The sequence below is a fragment of the Papaver somniferum genome, chromosome 11 (genome assembly GCF_003573695.1).
Source record: "Papaver somniferum cultivar HN1 chromosome 11, ASM357369v1, whole genome shotgun sequence".
Taxonomy (NCBI): Eukaryota; Viridiplantae; Streptophyta; class Magnoliopsida; order Ranunculales; family Papaveraceae; genus Papaver; species Papaver somniferum.
Window position 1 is genome coordinate 119663257 of NC_039368.1, and position 17581 is coordinate 119680837.

A 17581-nucleotide genomic window follows, 5' to 3' on the forward strand; every position below is an offset into this window, starting at 1 on the left:
AGCCGAACAACATCCTGAATAGCTCGGAAAAAAAATAATTACCGGTTCAGCTTATATTTCGAAAATCGTATGAGCCGAACATCAATTTGTTATTTTTTGGGTTAAAATATTGTTATTGGTTCGGCACATATTGAGAATATCGTAATAGCCGAACCTCGTTAATGTGCTAGGTTCGGCACATATTATGATTATCGAATACGTTGAACCCCTATGCATCTTTATCTGTGACTAGGTTCGGCTTGAAATTTCATGAAATTTCATGCCGAACTGTTCATATACACTTACAGGAAGCTTTTGTGAAGAACAGTTCGGCTAAAAACGCAACTCAATTTTGAGCCGAACCCAACACTGTAACCGTCATTTAATCGATGAAAAACAACAAATAGGAGATTGGGTTTGTAAAACTTGCTTTCTTATCCTCATTTCCGGAGTTGGAGATGCAGTTGGTTCAATTTCTGGTTCAATTGGTGGTTGATTTTCAGTTTCTACACCTTCATTTTCAATTGGTTCTTCTTCTTCAATTGATGGATTAGAAGACGATTTGGTTTGCCTAGTCCCTGCTTTTCTTTGTACGAGTCATTATGTGGTTCAGTTTAATCGACGATCAAATTTTTACGAATATACAATTAATCACGATGATGAATTTTTTTTTTCGCAGGAGGGGGAAAAGTTCGGCTAGAGGAGGAGGAGGAAGAAGAGATGGTAAGGGAAACTGATTTTGATTTTTTAGAAAACTGATTTTAGATTTTTGTATTAAGGGTATATAGGTAATTGAACTACCCATAGGGTACCCCTTATAAGGTCACCCAAGATGGGACTATTGTTTTTTATGCCTAGAAAGATTTTGGTATGCCCAAAATCAGGGTTCCAAAATAACTGATCCGAGGGCACCGACACCGTTTACCCAATAAAATCTGGAGGAACCCATCTATTATACATATGAGGCTGCAGAATAATGGGTCCTCCAAAAATAGTACTGCTAGTAGAAATTGTAGAATAGAAGCATCAATAATTCAAATTCAGTAATTAAGTTTTTCCTTTTTGTTGATGGCCAGTATGAGGTCACAAAGGTGAGAACTAGCCTTTACTGTCCGTCTACTCGGCCCAATCTAAAATATGTGGGGCTAGCTTCTGGTTTGCAGTGGAAAAAATTTGAGAAGATGATCGAGACATAACTAATAATAGAAGTAATCAAATAAGTAGTAGATCATTTATGGATAAGACCCAAATTTTCATTTGTCTAACAAGGTTGAAAAAATTGTTAAAAAGGTTAAGTGATTGATATCGTGATTTAACAGTACAATGTGGAATCCAATGAGATATCAAATCAAATGATGAATGAGTGGTGGGAGACATGTTGCTAGTGCAAAAAAAAACTGTCGGAATTCTTTAGTCACTGCTTCCCTCTATTATTTATATACATACAGAAGAGCAGTGAGCTCTAAAGCAGCAACTCACTAGCCTGCAGCTGAGGACAGGAACTAGAGAGATTTTATAAGTGAGCTTAACAAATATTTCATTCCATGCATCCTCAAGTTCAGGCGGATGCGCCTACTTCTAACAATAGTTGTAGTAGTAGTACAAGTCACAGTCTAGCTGAGAAGCGGCGGCGTCAGAGGATTAATTCACACCTCTCCGCTCTTAAACGCCTAGTTCCTCATTCTGATAAAAAGGTAGATGTATCTGCACATACTTATTCTCAATAATCCATGTATATGATGAGCTCAACATTTTATACACTGTGCAGATGGACAAGGGTTCTCTGTTAGGGTGTGTAGTAGATCATTTAAAAGAGTTGAAGAGAAGCTTACTAGGCGAAATCATCCATCAAGGGTCAACAATCCCCAACGAGTCCGATGAAATAATTGTTGATCACATGACGGCCTCAACAACCACCATAGGCGCCACCACCAACAACAATAACAATGACACTGGCAATAGTGACTGCAGCAACAAAGGCAAGTACAATGAAATTTACCTCAAGGCAACTGTCAGTTGTGAAGATAGGCCTCAGCTGTTCATGGATCTCATTGATGCCTTGAAAGGTTTAAAGATGTTAAGAACTATAAGAACAGATATAGTAACGTTAGGTGGTAGGATTACTCTAAACATAGTTTTGATCAATATCGATAATCATGAAAGTAGCGGTAACATAAATTGTTTGAATTCACTTAAACAATCACTTAGAGCTGTTTTGGGTAGAGTTATTACTCCTCCTTCGTCATCACATTGGATATCTACGAGTGGTTTCTCAAGCAAGAGGCAGAGACTTTTGTTCCCGCAACATCACTCCCATTTTTCGTGGTAATTCATTTTGTATATGCAGTATAACTTCGTTAAAATAATAATCTTTCTCACATAATAAATTTCTTTAATCCCAACTGGGTTAAATTTTTAACCACGTAAAACTTTTTCATGGAACTGTCTACGAATGTTTGTTTTTTTGCTTAGAAACTCTAAAAGAAAGAAACAAAGAGAGAACAACCTATAAACACAAAGGTAAATGACAATCTTCGAACAATTTGTAGATTGCATCATAAAATGACCTTAAGAATCAAACCGGCACCGAAACCCTGGCTGTATCTTATCGAAGTATTTTCTGACTTCTTCCACGATCATTCTGTGCATAATACTAATCAAACACATCTCTTTCATCTCAACCTCATATGACCGCGTCATCCTCATCCCTTCTTCTTTGTCATCAAATTTCGGTTTCTGTTCCTTGGCAATGTCATTTTCATCCCTAATCTTCTCTTCTCCTCCTCCTACCACCACCGCCACCTCCTCATTCTCATCCTCTTTACATGCCGTCGCACCATCTTGCGCCTTAGAAACCGTAACCAGGTTTCGAGAATCTCCTGGCAGAGACAATGTCAAAGACGTCACTGGCTCCTCCTCCAAACTCCGGTGACCGCCGTTACTAATCTCATCAATATCATCATTGTTAAAACGCGGACGTTTCGTATTCGGCAACATCGATTCTGACTCAGACGATACAGAAACAACCGACAATGACTCATTTGTAGTGCTACTAGTCATCGTAACGAATCTCTTACGCAACGTAGAATTCCAATGGTTCTTAATAGCATTATCAGTACGTCCAGGCAAAAGTCTTGCAATAGTAGCCCATTTGTTACCATGACTAGCATGCGCGTTGAGGATAATCTCGTCTTCTGCGGGCGTAAACGGCATATGCTGAACTGCAGGACTCAACTGGTTACACCATCTTAACCTACATGATTTTCCCGATCTGTTTGGTATTCCTGAACTTATTAATGACCAGTTACGTGCACCATGTAATTCTACTAAGCTTTTCAGTTTTGTGTCTTCCGCTTGACTCCATGAATCTCTCAATCTATCTCCACCACCACTGCTCATATCTTCAAGAATCATGTAGAGATCGGAGAAAGGAATCAAAGATTTTTCTAATAGTGCCGATGAACAAGAAAGTGTTATAATAGAGGGACTTATAACTGCTGCTTGGATAGAGGGTCTGTGTGGGGGGCGTGGAAGAGTCAGTTGGCATGAACCCTAAACTGCTCACCTACATAAACAAGAAAACTGAACTGAAAATCTTTTTTTTTTCTTCTTTTTTTTTTCTTTCTTTCTTCTTATGAACCGTTTAGTTTGGTTATGGTTTCTTTTCTTTGTTACAAGTGTGCCCGGTTATTTCAACTTCTTTGAGGAAAAAGACTCTTTGAAACCCCTCCCACCCATGCACTTGACATGAGTGAAAAATGTGTTGCCTAAAATGTAATTCATTTAGGCTTAGTCTTATGGGGTGCTAGTCTAGTAGCTAGATTAGCAGTCAGGACTACCTTCTAAGTCTTATGGGAGTGTTAATCTAGCAGCTAGATTAGCAGTCCACGTCAGCCCAGTGATGAACCATTCAGCGTTCAGACTATGAATGGTTCAGCGCTTTAAATCTCAGCCGTCAGATCAAAAATAAATCTCTCAGTGCTGAACCATTCCGCGAAAAGGTGATTTTTCAAGCGCTGAATCATTCAGCGAAAATATCTAGCATGCTAGTTCACATGCTAACAACTGGTAGGAGAGAGAACTAGTGTTAACTTTTTTGCTATATTTTATTTTAGAATTGCAATACTTAAATGCTAATCTAGCACCTCCAATCTAACCCATAAGACTAAGTCTTATGGCGTGTTTGTTTTTTTGCTGACTTGCCTTGACCTGTTGTGGACACTCCATCGTGGTTCTTTTTCTTTTAAATCTTGTCTTGAATTCTGGCTTGATTGGGATATATCCAGATTAATTGGGCTATACCCAATTTTAAGTGGACCTAGTGCCCTTACTAAGGGGAGGTGAAAACTGTGTGAAGTTACTTTAGTACCCCTGCACTAATTAACCTATTACTTAATTCTATAACCCTAAAATTAAAACCTAGAAAAAACTGTTAATCTTCTATTAATCTTCTTCTTCTTCTTCTTCCATCAAAATCAACAAAAGAAAATCTCTGCAAATATGAACTTTGATTTTCCACAAAAATGGTTGATTCTAAATGATCAACAGGTAATGTCAAGAGATCCAAGTCAGAGGGAAAAGGTAAGGAAAAAGTTGGAACTAATGAAATCAGTAAACCCAAAAATTCAATCCCTGAAGATGCTGAAAAGAACCCCCCACCGGCGAAAAGAAGACTGTAAGTGATTTCTAAACTCAAACCCGTTATTGTTTTGCGTTTTTTGATTGTTATAGTAGATTAGATATCGAAAATGATGATTTTCAGGGTCTTTAGTCGGCAAGGTTTTTGAAAAACAAAATATCGACTTTGGGATTTTAATGATAATCGGCAGGGTCATAACATGAAGATCATGTCGACTTTTCATAACAGCCATGGCGACTGTGAAACATTAACCAGGGCCGGCATGATATTCAATAACTAACCCCGACATATTTATAGAATTGTACCGTTCCGACTTTAGGTCACAGGAATTTGATTTTTTTGAGTTAAAGCCGGCATCCTTGATGTAGTTTTTTTAAGTGGTAAAAATAGATTCGTTCAACTCGGACTCGTTGAGGTTTCATTTAAGACTTAAGAACAAAAATACTAAAAATATATTCACAAGGTTGTCACAAATATCGAGAGGTACTGAGACTCAAGATTCCACCAATTCTCATATTCATGTGGTTCAATTATCAATTCCAGACAGTTATATCTTATAAAATAACAAATAAATATTGTATCTTTATTTTTTGCCAAGGTAGATTTTATAAAAGATTGACTGTAAATCACAAGCATGACGTATCAAAAATACTAAGACCAAGCATACGTCATCAAACAAAATCACAATCAATTAAGAAAAATCATGAATCAATTTAAAATAGTGCAAAAGTCATAAATGAACTAAATAGAATTACCACATGCGTGAATAATGACTTCCTCTATTGTCCTAGTGTAGGGGTTTAGCTCATTGGGATCAAAACACATCCAAAAGGTTTTTCCATTGCTCAAAAAGGGTTTACAAAGGTGAAAAGGAATAAAACAGTTGCAGAAAGGTAAGTTTCAGTTGCCGTAGAAGTTGCTAAAGATCTTTAGCGAGCAAGGTCAAAGAACGATAAGTATCTTCTGATGTTGATTAATGATAGTACTTTGCGACTGTTCTGCTGCGTTGAATGTTCTTCTTCTTCCTTATCTTCCCTGAAAGTGCAGAAATGACTCTGCAACTTTCTTTCTCCGAGCAGAGACCACTGTTGGCTCTACCGTGCCTGTGTAACTTCCCCCCAACTCTCGACTCCTTTTCCAGACCTCTCAGAAGCCTATATATACATAACAGGGTCAATAAATCTCTTCGATTCTTTTCTTCTTCTTCACGGGCAAGCTACTGATATTTTTTTTTTTTTTTTATCTTTTCACATATAAAGATAGTCTGATTTTTCTAAAACTTTTCCAAATAAAGAATTAACATAACAGAGGAGATATTCTCCCAGTTTTACGAAGAAACTTTCCAAATAAAACCAATACTTCCTGAGTAGCTCTTTCTCCCTGATTAAACGAGAATCGATTGAAATATTTCTCCTTTTTCGCGTCCACGCCCATTAACTAGACTGTCCAACTATAACAGGCTGATTTCAGTCTAGTCCAACAATTTAATCCGACCAAAACTCTTCTCGATCTCGCCTGACATTCCCATGAATATACTCTCCTTGTTTCTTCAAAACTCGATCAGCTAGCCCAAGTCTGTTGATTTAAAAGCCTATACCAACCCTGTTAAATCCAAACAGGTCCACTGATACCAATTCTGCCGATTAAGTCTCTCTAAATCTTGCCGAAAAATCAAACCCTAAATCTGTTCTTCACTGCAACAATTTTCCCGCCTTTTTACTGAATTTGAATTTAGGAAGATAACCTCCTCTTATCCTCTGACGGGGGTGCGAATGGTACTTTGGGTGCAAATAGTAGATTGGGGTGCAAATGACGACGGGTTACCGTTATCAACTGTGTGCCCCTTATCCATTTGAGGGGTGTCTTCAGTAATTTTCTCCGGAGAGTCCAAAATCCACTTTTCGAGCCAATGTATGCCGCAAAAGCTTATTTCTCCAAAAACACCTATAAAACAATTAAATAACCAAATAAGTACAAAACCGAGCACTGACAATATATTTAATTGAGATCAAAATACACACATAAATGTGTCTATCAAATACCCCAAAACTTATTATTTGCTAGTCCTCCAGCAAATCTAAAATAAAAAATAAAATCCTAAATCACTGTCGCAGGCATCACGATTGCATTTAACGTATGCAACAAGCTTTTAAACCCCTAGGTGGCCCTAGTAGCCGATTTATAGTCTCTGGAGGGCTTACAAGAGATATACCCACAAAGCCTTTACTCCAGATCCTAGCTATCTACACAAAACCTTGGAAGGCACTAAAGAATCTCCTTGGTTGGCATACTTATTGACTACATGAGGAAGTACCCTGATGCGAAATTCAAATTGTTGTACACGAGTTTGCACTGAAGCATACTAAAATTCATAAGTCACAGAGATCTACTCAAATAGTCGCACTATGGACATCAATATCTGAAATCAAACAAATCACATGAATAGATTAAGAAGATGAAAATAGAAATAGATGGTTGCAAATGGACGTCAATGCCAAGATGAATCCTATGACCTAATGGATTGAGATACTGGTATGGACTAATATCAACATATCTGGCATATACAAGGGAACCAGTGGTCGATAATCCTAGTTCTAGATCAACTCAGCTGGCATATACAAGGGAACCATTGGTCGATTTTATTGAATTTATTCCGATTGGTCTGATGGTCTGGTCTATTTTTTTTTACTCTCTTTTTTTTTTCTTTTTTTTATTAGTAACTCAATCACCTTATTTCAACCCAGCAGACATCAACATAAAACTTGTGTAAAAAATATAAATAGAAGTAATAAGATGATTTCGAGATACGATGAAACTATTATGTTGTTTCTAACACCTGAGCTCCGTGCTTTTATGAATGGACTCTTTTAGATGTTTCCATCTACTCAGATTGGTTCCTCAACTCCTACAACCATCCACTTAGATTGGTTAGTACCATCCTTAATAAACATAGATTTCTAGGCTCTGGAGTTTAATAATGCAACTAAAAAGTTTCTCCCATACCCCCAAACTTAAATCTAACATTGTCCTCAATGTTCTAAAGATGAAATGAAAAGCATGGACAAGGAGAAATTGTACCATTTGAAGCAAAAGAGTTAAGGAAATATATTACCGTGTTGCATGCTTGAGTTTATCGTCTTCATCCAGACATAATAAATAATTAATCACCTAGAATCGTATAGCAATAGTCGGAACAACTGTGGGTCATCTGCATCAAAAAGTGTTATCACAGACAAAAGGAAGCTGCAACAAACCACGAATAAACATAGCAAACCCTTGCCTAGTTTCCTGTTTAAGACAACTACATCTAGTTGTGGTTCAGGTTCAGGTTCTATAAAGGGGTCTAAATAAAATATTTTCATGGACTGCACCTCCTCATAAGTAAGATCCAAAATATCAGGTTCTAAGGTATGGAAAAATTTAGAAGCACACAATAATAAGCTGAATAATTGAGGATCCTCTAAGTCAATCAGATTTGACTCACACAATTGACCATAATAAGAGTGGTGGTCATTCTTAAGCAAATGTGTCAATTCTATTTTCCTAAAATAATTAGGTTTAGTCTCAGAACTTAATAACTGACACATTTGGAATTCAAACATTCCAACAATTGGAATAAAAGTTTTTGGTGGGAAAACAAAATCTATCTGGGTATCACAGCCTAGGTAAACCACATCAACCAGAGGATGGGTTCTTAACAGCTGAACTTCTTTATGGACATCACTAGGTTCGGGAAACCGTGCATGAAGATAATCTTTTAAAATGGTTGAGGCACATATGTCAAGTCCCACGTGAGGTATATGTGTAAGAGCTAAAGGTAAGGCACGGGGAGAATGATAATCACCCCTAAACTTAGAGTTTTGTGTGTCTCTAGATAGACTAGCTATAATTTCCTTAATTTCTAGATCGTCATAATCCTGAAAATAGTCAATTGCTTCTTCTAGGTTATACTCAGGTGATGCATCCTCAATCAAATTTAAAATCTCTACGAGTTCATCTTCTTTGTCTAAGACTATTGTTTCTAAATCGCTAGACTCTAAAATAGTATTCTCAAAATAAACTCGTTCCTCTAAACCATTATCGGCCTCGTAAATAAAAGGAAAAACAGGGGTATCTCTAATCAAATCCTCTTCCTTTTGAATAGGTTAATAATTATTTGGATTTGAACTAGAAATAACATTATCATTATAAAGCTCAATTGGAGTAACAAATTCCTGATCACTATACCTACATATTTCAGATTCTTCTTCAGCACTATCCTCATCGTAATCATCATAATAGCATGAAAATGGTTGAACCTCATCTAAACATGTAGTGTTACCAATTCTAACCTCGTCATCCTGATTATGCAAATAATTATCATCATTTTTAAGGGTACTATTGGAAACACTATATTGGAAGTTAAGACTATCTTGAGCCAGTTTTTCCACAATCCTATTTGTATTCTCAGTAAATTGCTTGAGAGACTCTTTTAAATACATCTTTGACTACTCCAGGGGATCATCTTGAATATTAAAGGTTTCCTTCATAAATAAGGTATGACTCATGAGAGACTCTTCTAAAGAAATAGAAGGATTGTTTTGCTCATGTGAATGGTGGGGGTGCGAATAGTAATTGGGTCACCATGGTATGAACCATAACCTTGAAAAGGTTGGCGTTCCCAGTCGGATACTCATTGTATTGGCTATTATAATACCAGTTCGACATAATTTGTGCACGTGCAACTGCAAATATTGGGCTTCACTATTTTGGGTAGGCTTGGGTTACCTTTAGCAAAATATACATGTAGTCAGAGACTGGTCAAAAGTACGAGGCTAAGGCTTGTGGTGTTTCGTATCATGACGCCCTGAGGGTTCACCTTACTAAACCACGTATTTTCCTACTAATTGGTGCCAGACGATGCAATATGAAGTGCACGTGTGCTTTCGTGTTTTTTTTATTTAAATATTAACAAATATACACAAATAAACAAACAAAAAAATAAAAGTTCCAAAAATAAAAAGAAATAAAAAGAAAAGTTTGGGATTTTCTGCTCTTTTAGGCAAGTCCAACTTTCCACCTTTAGTTTCCAGCAAAACCTGCACACCATAAACAAAGATACCCAGAGTATAATCTAACAAAAGAAACAAAATAAAAAGAAAATAAACCTAAAAAAAAATAATCTAAAACCTAACCTAAAACCAAGTCCGCGTCGGCGGCGCCAAATATTGATGTAGTTTTTTTTAAGTAGTAAAAATTGATTCGTTCAACTCGGACTCGTTGAGGTTTGATTTAAGACTTAAGAATAAAAATACTAAAAATATATTCACAAGGTTGTCACAAATATCGAGAGGTACTGAGACTCAAGATTCCACCAGTTCTCATATTCATGTGGTTTAACTATCAATTCCAGATAGTTATAACTCATAAAATAATAAATATATATTGACTCTTTATTCTTTGCCAAGGTAGATTTTATAAAAGATTGACTGTAAATCACAAGCATGACGTATCAAAAATACTAAGACCAAGCATACATCATCAAACAAAATCACAATCAATTAATAAAAATCATGAAACAATTTAAAATAGTGCAAAATTCATAAAAGAACTGAATAGAATTACCACATGTGTGAATAATAGATTCCTCCATTGTCCCAGTGTTGGGGTTTATCTCATTGGGCTTAAAACACATTCAAAAGGTTTTTCCATTGCTCAAAAACTTGGGCACTTGGATTCTTGGAGTACCTCTCTTCTAAGCTATTTTGTAGCTTTACAAGAATGTTGTTGGTGAATCACAAAGAAGGAAGTTCAAGAATAGGCAATAGCACGCATTTCTATGGGATTCTTGAATGTTCACAACCATCTTACGTGTGGTGCATGGTCGTTAATGACTTTGTATTTTCTTCCTTGTTAAGAAAATCTTTTTATACGCCTTTGGTAGCTATTCTTGGTGTAAATCCGTGCGGAAAAGATTGATTCTACCTTCTAAGGACAAAGGTTAATTTTTGCAGTACTAATCTTTATGGTTTTATATATTGCAATTTTTTATCGGACATGTCTGTTTGCATCCGTGAACTATGACTGTCCCATACCATGTCAAAAGTTAAGTCTTTCGTTTGTCTATATGCATGTATTGATAAAAGAATGAATGTACTTTTGACATTACAAAAGTTTGAAGACTATTATGTCATTATGCAAATATTGATGGAAGATAATATGAACTTTTGTTTATGAGGATTATGTCTATTGTATGTCATTGTGCAAATAGTGATGGAAAATAGAATGAATCCTTGTTTATTCCGCAGTATTGATCTTCCCTGATCCATATTTTATGTATATATTGTGCGGCTCCGTAAGTTCTCTTATGTTTAACATTTTCGATTAAATTAATCATTGGTTTTCTTGCGGTTAATTTAATTAAGTATTATTTGGATTCAAATTCATATTCGTATGTGATTTGTTATGTCCAAAGAAATCCTTCTTTTCTCGTGAAAGTAAGGTCGCTCTTGTTGTTCTTTCGGGAATGACATAATACGGGGGAGAGTTCTTAATTGAACTTGTGCTTAATTTCCAAATCTTTGTGGGGAGTGCGGTTGTGGATCATTATAGGGGTTATCTTGTATCTTTATAAACTCCTTGATGAAAGCATTTAGCTTCGGCTATATGATTGCATCTAAATAAGTTGATATGTGCTTTATTTTGGTCATGAAATATCTCTATGGAAATTCCATTAGGATCCCGTTTTCGTACGTTTGCCAATTTAATTGACAAAAAGGGGGAGAACTAATGTGTAGTTCACAGTACAAATACATATGGTTTTCGGATCATTGTGTTAGGGAGAGTGGTTTCCATGTGAAATGGAGTATTGTCTAAAGGGGAGTGATACATATCACCATAGTATTGTTTTCGAAGTTGTGATACAATTGAACTTTGATGTTGTGTAATAATACTATGACACTGTATAACAATTATAGAGAATTCTTGTTTTCTCATTGTTATGGCTACGGATTTTCAACAACGATGATGCTAAACTTACAACCTTTGGAATCATTGGAGTACTTGGAAGTGACGAAGATTTCGAGTAATGTTGAAGATTAGGCATGTGGAAGAGGAGCTACAAAAGTTTATTTATTTATTTTTGTATTCCATATGTATTGATAGTTTTGTCATTAAAATTGACAAAGGGGGATATTGTTAGAGCACTGAACTCGCATGCGTTGCTATCTCAAGCATGTTTGTCAATGTTAGTGATCAAAACTATAAGTCTACATTTCTAGTCTACTATAGCTAAGTCTCGGACTATGATAGAAAGTGTAGTTGAGCTCAAGAACTCCATGGAGATCATCATACAAGACGAAGAACTACTCAAGGAACTGGTGGAACTTCATCGACTAGAAGGTATGTGGATACTTGAACTTATCTATCACTCAAAAGTCTAACTACTCTATCTCCTATCTTGAGACAAAAGTCGTTTTACTATATAGATTTTGATTATACACATTTGCTATTTCGATCCGAGTTTATCTCGCTTATCTATTTCTCGAAATATATGTTGGTAAGCTTTCGCTTTGGACAAGTTCATCTTTACCTAGTGACGAAAGTCATATTATGTTTCAATTACTTGAAAATTGTTTTGACGAAAAATAGTTTGTGAACAACCACTATATAACGTCCTCTAAGAGTGTTTCAATGATTGAAATGAGAGTTTAGATTATATAACCATTGTTGGATATAAGCATTGTGTGGTAACACATATATGTATAAGTCCTTATTCCTTGAACCAAAGTCCGCGTACTTTGCTGCTCAGGAAACCAGAACTAAAGTCCGCGTACTTTCAGAGGTTCTCTTCCCGAGAATTTATGCTGGAGTTTGTGAACTAAAAATAAAATTATTCCGGGTACTTAAGTCCAGGTACCTAGTCCGCGTACTTAGGTTGGTTATTTTCTAAAAACGATTATTCGTCAACTTATACTTATATTAACTAAGGAATGCAAGTTTGAAAACCGTGGCTATAAAGTTCATGAATCGATTCGAGTGAATCAAATCGTTTTTGCTTCGGTTGTATCTTGTATACTTATATAAGATCTAAGCAATTGAACAACTCTCTAACTAGTTTATTTGAGTCATTTGAACTAGTTATGGTAAAGAAGAATATGGTTGATATGAAAGTGATCATATGGCTAACCTTTTGGTTAACTATTGTTGAACCAACGAATGTACATGTTTGGGTACAGTTACACAAACCTAAAACATGCATTTCATTTGTGTGTAACAAGTTAAGTTTTTGATCTAACGGTTGAAAGATATTAGCTTGAATCTAATCAGGTTTTCATCTAACGGTGAATATTGAATGCTTTGTTACTAAGCTAACATTGATTGCATACCCTAATTTGAAAGACTATATAAAGGAGAACTCTAGCAACTGGGAAACCTAATCCCCACACCTCATGTGTGATACTAGTTGTATAATATAGAGTCGATTCTCCTTTAACCTTAGGTTTCTACCGAGACCCTGTAGGTTAATGACTTGAAGACTTCATTGGGATTGTGAAGCCAGACCGATACTACTTTCTTGTAGTTGTGTGATCTGATCTTGCTGTTTCTATTATATTGAGTACAATCGTAATGATTGGCTTGAGACTGATATCTCCGATAGGCAAGATATAAAAGTAATCACAAACATCTTCGTCTCATCGTTTGTGATTCCACAATATCTTCTTTCGTCGCATCGATTAAGATTATTGTGAGGTGATTGATAATACTGGGCTGTTCTTCTGGAATATAAGTTAGGGATATCAATTGGTTCATGTTCACCTTGATTTATCAAAATACGTAACAAAACTCGTAGATATTTCTGTGGGAAACAGATTTATCTATTACCGTAGACTTTTCTGTGTGATACAAATTTGTTTATTAAAGTCTTCGACTTTGGGTCGTAGCAACTCTTAATTGTGAGTGAAATCAGCTAAGGGAATCAAGTACGTAATATCCTGCTGGGATCATAGACGTAAGGAGCGCAACTGTACCTTGGATTAGTGTGAGATTGATTGAGGTTCAACTACAGTCCAGAACGAAGTTAGTTTGTAGTAGGCTAGTGTCTGTAGCGGCTTAATACAGTGTGTGTTCAATCTGGATTAGCTAGGTCCCTGGGTTTTTCCGCATTTGCGGTTTCCTCGTTAACAAAACTTCTAGTGTCTCTGTTATTTATTTTCCGCATTATATTTGTTTATCTTTATAATTGAGATATCACAGGTTGTGCGTTTGAATCAATAAATTGGGAAATCCAACCTTTGGTTGTTGATTGAAAACTATTGATCCTTGAACATTGGTCTTTGGTACCGTTCAAGTGATTTCTCTTGTATTCAATTAGACTCGTCGATTTCTATTTGCTTGAGTAAGAATTGAATCGAGAAAGGGAGACATAAGTCTTTGATATACTTTATTAAGATTGAGTCTAGTTGATTCTCTTGAAAGTATAATGGAGTTAGTCCATACAGATTGTTAATCGAAATATTGGGTGTGGTTGTTGTACCCCCGTTGTTTCATACGGGATGTTTGATTTCGGTTTTCTAACCTTGATATTCGATCTCATAATGTTGTGAAACCTTGTGGTTTGGGTGACTTTTTGATTTAGCATGATTAAGTCCCAGCCCATGTTGGTAGGCTTTATCAAAGAATCATGAGGGGTTCTGGTAGAAACAATATGTGAAAAAGTTACAATATGTCTAATCGGTTTTGGTTTAGCATAAAAGCGTACGTGTTTCAGCGGTTTTCAACTTTTACTTGCAATTGTTAAAACCGATTTTCAACCTTTCTCTGGTAAAGGTTGGTTTTTGTTATTCTTTTGTGTTTCATAAGGATGACAACATGATGATATTTCGATATCAATTCCCCTTGGACGAAGATGCAAACATATTGGAGAAGTGGATGCGAAATTTGAGGTAACGAGTTTGTTAGTTAATCGTTTTCCTGTTTAAGAAAAGCCTGAGTTTATTTCATATATATTTATTGCTTTGCCTAAAAAAATTTCGGTACAATTGATGTTTATTCCATGATATGTGTATGGATGTATGTGTGATTCAATTGGTTCTGGTTAAGAAAAACTATTGTTATCTTGCTTTATTGTGTGGTATCAATTGTTTAGGCTTACAAAATTTCGGTGCAATTGCGGTGCTTTAATGTCTATGTTGTTTCAGTTGCTTCCGGTTGAGGTGAATAATTATGCAAGTTGATTTATTTGGTTTGTATGAATTATTTATGGATTAACGAAAGAAAAGGTTTAAGATGAGTGATGGTTTTTTTCAATGATGTTGTAGTAATGAGGTTCAAACTCTCGGACTTGTGAAGATTAAATTTAAAGATTTAGTAAAATTATATACAAAAATATTAACAAAGTGGGCGAGAGGTAACCAAGACACTAGATTCCACTATTATGCAAAATTGAATGATAAATATTTCAAAACTCTATTCAATTCTTAAGTCCTCTTTTATATTTAATTCACTATCAATCATACAGATTCTCAAACATTAGTTGTAAACCTTAAGCATAGATTATCAAGAAATTAAACCAAGCATAACCTATCAAACTGAATAACAAATAATTAAGACAATCATTCAAATAATTTAAAACTCTGCGAAAGCAGCGATTAGGTGAATTATATAATTAAATGAAATAGTTACCCATTTATGTTGCGTGAATAGCTTCCTCCATTGCCTTGGTTACGAGGGAATTAGCCGCTCATCATATTGGAAAACCTCTCAAAGAATTTCATTGATGCTCAAAAATGGTTTACAAATGATGAGAATGTGAGAAATACAATAAAACAGGGTTTGTAACAATTATATTTGTTACAAACCAGAGAACTACGACCCTCAGTGACAAAATAAAACTGCTGCAGCTGTATCGCAAACGCTCTAGCAAATAAGTCTGCCTGATGTACGACCCACAAGTGTGAGTCGTTATTACTGTAGAAAAACGACTGCTGGTGCAGGTCCGTTCTTCGTGTTCTTCATGTTCATCATCAGCAGCAGCAGCAGAAACCGAGTTTGGGAAAACTCGAATTTCTTCTTCTCTGGCTCTTCTCATCCCCCCAGACTCTCGACATCCTTTCTACTCAACCCCAGCAACCTATTTATAGCCAACAGACCCATCGAATCTCGCTCATTCACTCCATATAATTATATTTAACTCGGCAGTAAAGAAAATATTTCTGGGAATATTTTCTTTTCTGTTTCATCTTCTCACGCGTTTTCAAGCCTCCAAATTACCATATTTAACTCTTTCACGCTCCAACAGGCTGTGAGGGTCTTCCATGCAAGCACAAAACACGTTGGATCTTCTCCAAATCACGTGAAACCCGTGATATACATGAACTGCCCTGTTTTCAACCCGTGAATTGTTTAGATGATTCTAGACAATTCTGGTCGAACCAAACTCCCACAGTGTGTTTAATAGGCCATATCACAACTATCTACCAAAAATCATCCATTGAATCTCCCTAGAACACGTTCAACAATTCGATCAAAAATCTGCAGAAGTGTTCTCCATTTTCCCGCCAAAAACAAAATTCAAATGGAGAAGATGACCTCCCCCTAATCCTGTACTGGGGTGCTAATAGCAGATGCCTTTTGGACATGTGCAACAAGTACAAGTGAGATACCATATATATGTGGGGAACCGATCCTAGTACCTAGTCAACCGAATTTTGGAAAGCTAGTGCGACTATGCACAATACTCACATGGAGGTAGAACCGAAACTTGTTTTGGTAGAACCGTTAAACCCATGATTTGTGACTGAATGTTCTTTGATCAATCACATAGTTCTTGAAAGTCAGATGAACTAGTTCTAAACTTTTTTGGAAGTGTGGAAAATCGATTTCAACGTTGTAAGTATGAAAGAGGACTTACAAAGTAAGGATGTCGACATACTTTGGACACGTGTTGTGAATGTTAATCGTTAATTGTTCAAAGTTATTCCTTAATTGCTAAGAAGAGAATCCCAGGATCGAAACATAAATAATTTAAGAATATTTTAATTAAGGTTATTAATTTCATTTTTAGGAAAATAAGAATTAGTAATGTGCATTTACTAATTAGAGATTTTCCAAGATATTTCGATCATTATTTTTGGACAGAGCATTTCTAGGAATTATGAAAACCGAATTTGTGCTTTAATGAATATCTTGAGAATATTTTCGGTTTTGGAAATTCCTTGGTGTCCAAACTTACTAGTCTATAAATACTTGAAGTTTGCATTTCTAGCAAACTAATCCTTCGTAATAGCAAACTACCTCTTATTGTGCTGCTACTGGTGAAGCCGCCTATTCGGAGAGGAGAGTAACCTAATTAGGCGAAATCTCTTATGACCGCTCAGTTTAAAGTGTTCTTTGGTATTGAGAAGCATTATTAGTACCGTTGGTGGCTATTGATGGTGGTTTTTAGCTTAGGGTTAAAATCGTAAAACCTTGGTCTGACGTGACGTTACTATGTAAGAAAAACGGATCTATAAACACCAATATCTCCGTTAGTACATTTATTGAGCCATTAAATATGTCTACGTGAAATCTACCCAGACTCACGGATGCGACAACCATCCCAAATATGCTATAAATTTCGGCACCTTGCCAGTACAAGACTCACTGGGTACCTTTATATATATATATATACTACGTTCCGCGGCAGAACCCTTAGTATTGGTTGGCATTATATTCGCTCATGCCAGCTACCGTTCCAAAGGCATGCCATCCATTCCAGCCACGCCACCGTGCCAATGGCATGCCAGCCATGCCATCCACGCCACCGTGCCAAAAGCATGCCATCCATGCCATCTACACCACCGTGCCAAAGGTATGCACCATCCATGCCAGCCACGCCACCGTGCCAAAGGAATGCCAACCATGACAGCCACTCCACCGTGCCAAAGGTATGCACCGGCCATGCCAGCCACGCCATCGTGCCAAAGGTATGCACCGGCCATGCCA

The 17581-nt window shown here is 36.3% G+C and overlaps 2 protein-coding genes across 2 annotated transcripts; one reads left to right on the top strand and one right to left on the bottom strand.

The window, feature by feature from the left end:
• The first annotated feature begins 1458 nt into the window (after positions 1–1458).
• Positions 1459–2401, top strand: LOC113323534 (transcription factor bHLH51-like). The gene is made up of 2 exons (XM_026571847.1): positions 1459–1673; positions 1748–2401. Exons 1-2 carry the CDS (start codon positions 1524–1526, stop codon positions 2306–2308), a joined length of 711 nt encoding a protein of 236 aa, XP_026427632.1. The 5' UTR covers positions 1459–1523; the 3' UTR covers positions 2309–2401.
• Positions 2391–3424, bottom strand: LOC113323533 (transcription factor MYB77-like). Its single transcript, XM_026571846.1, has one exon. The coding sequence runs from the start codon at positions 3391–3393 to the stop codon at positions 2548–2550; it is 846 nt and encodes a 281-aa protein (XP_026427631.1). The 5' UTR covers positions 3394–3424; the 3' UTR covers positions 2391–2547.
• Between the last annotated feature and the right edge of the window lie 14157 nt (positions 3425–17581).

Excerpts from the sequence above, each read along its gene's own strand:
- LOC113323534 (XM_026571847.1), top strand. The coding sequence starts at position 1,524 with ATGCATCCTCAAGTTCAGGCGGATGCGCCTACTTCTAACAATAGTTGT. Across the intron at positions 1,674-1,747 it reads TTCCTCATTCTGATAAAAAG|ATGGACAAGGGTTCTCTGTT; the intron begins GTAGATGTATCT and ends TACACTGTGCAG.
- LOC113323533 (XM_026571846.1), bottom strand. The coding sequence starts at position 3,393 with ATGATTCTTGAAGATATGAGCAGTGGTGGTGGAGATAGATTGAGAGAT.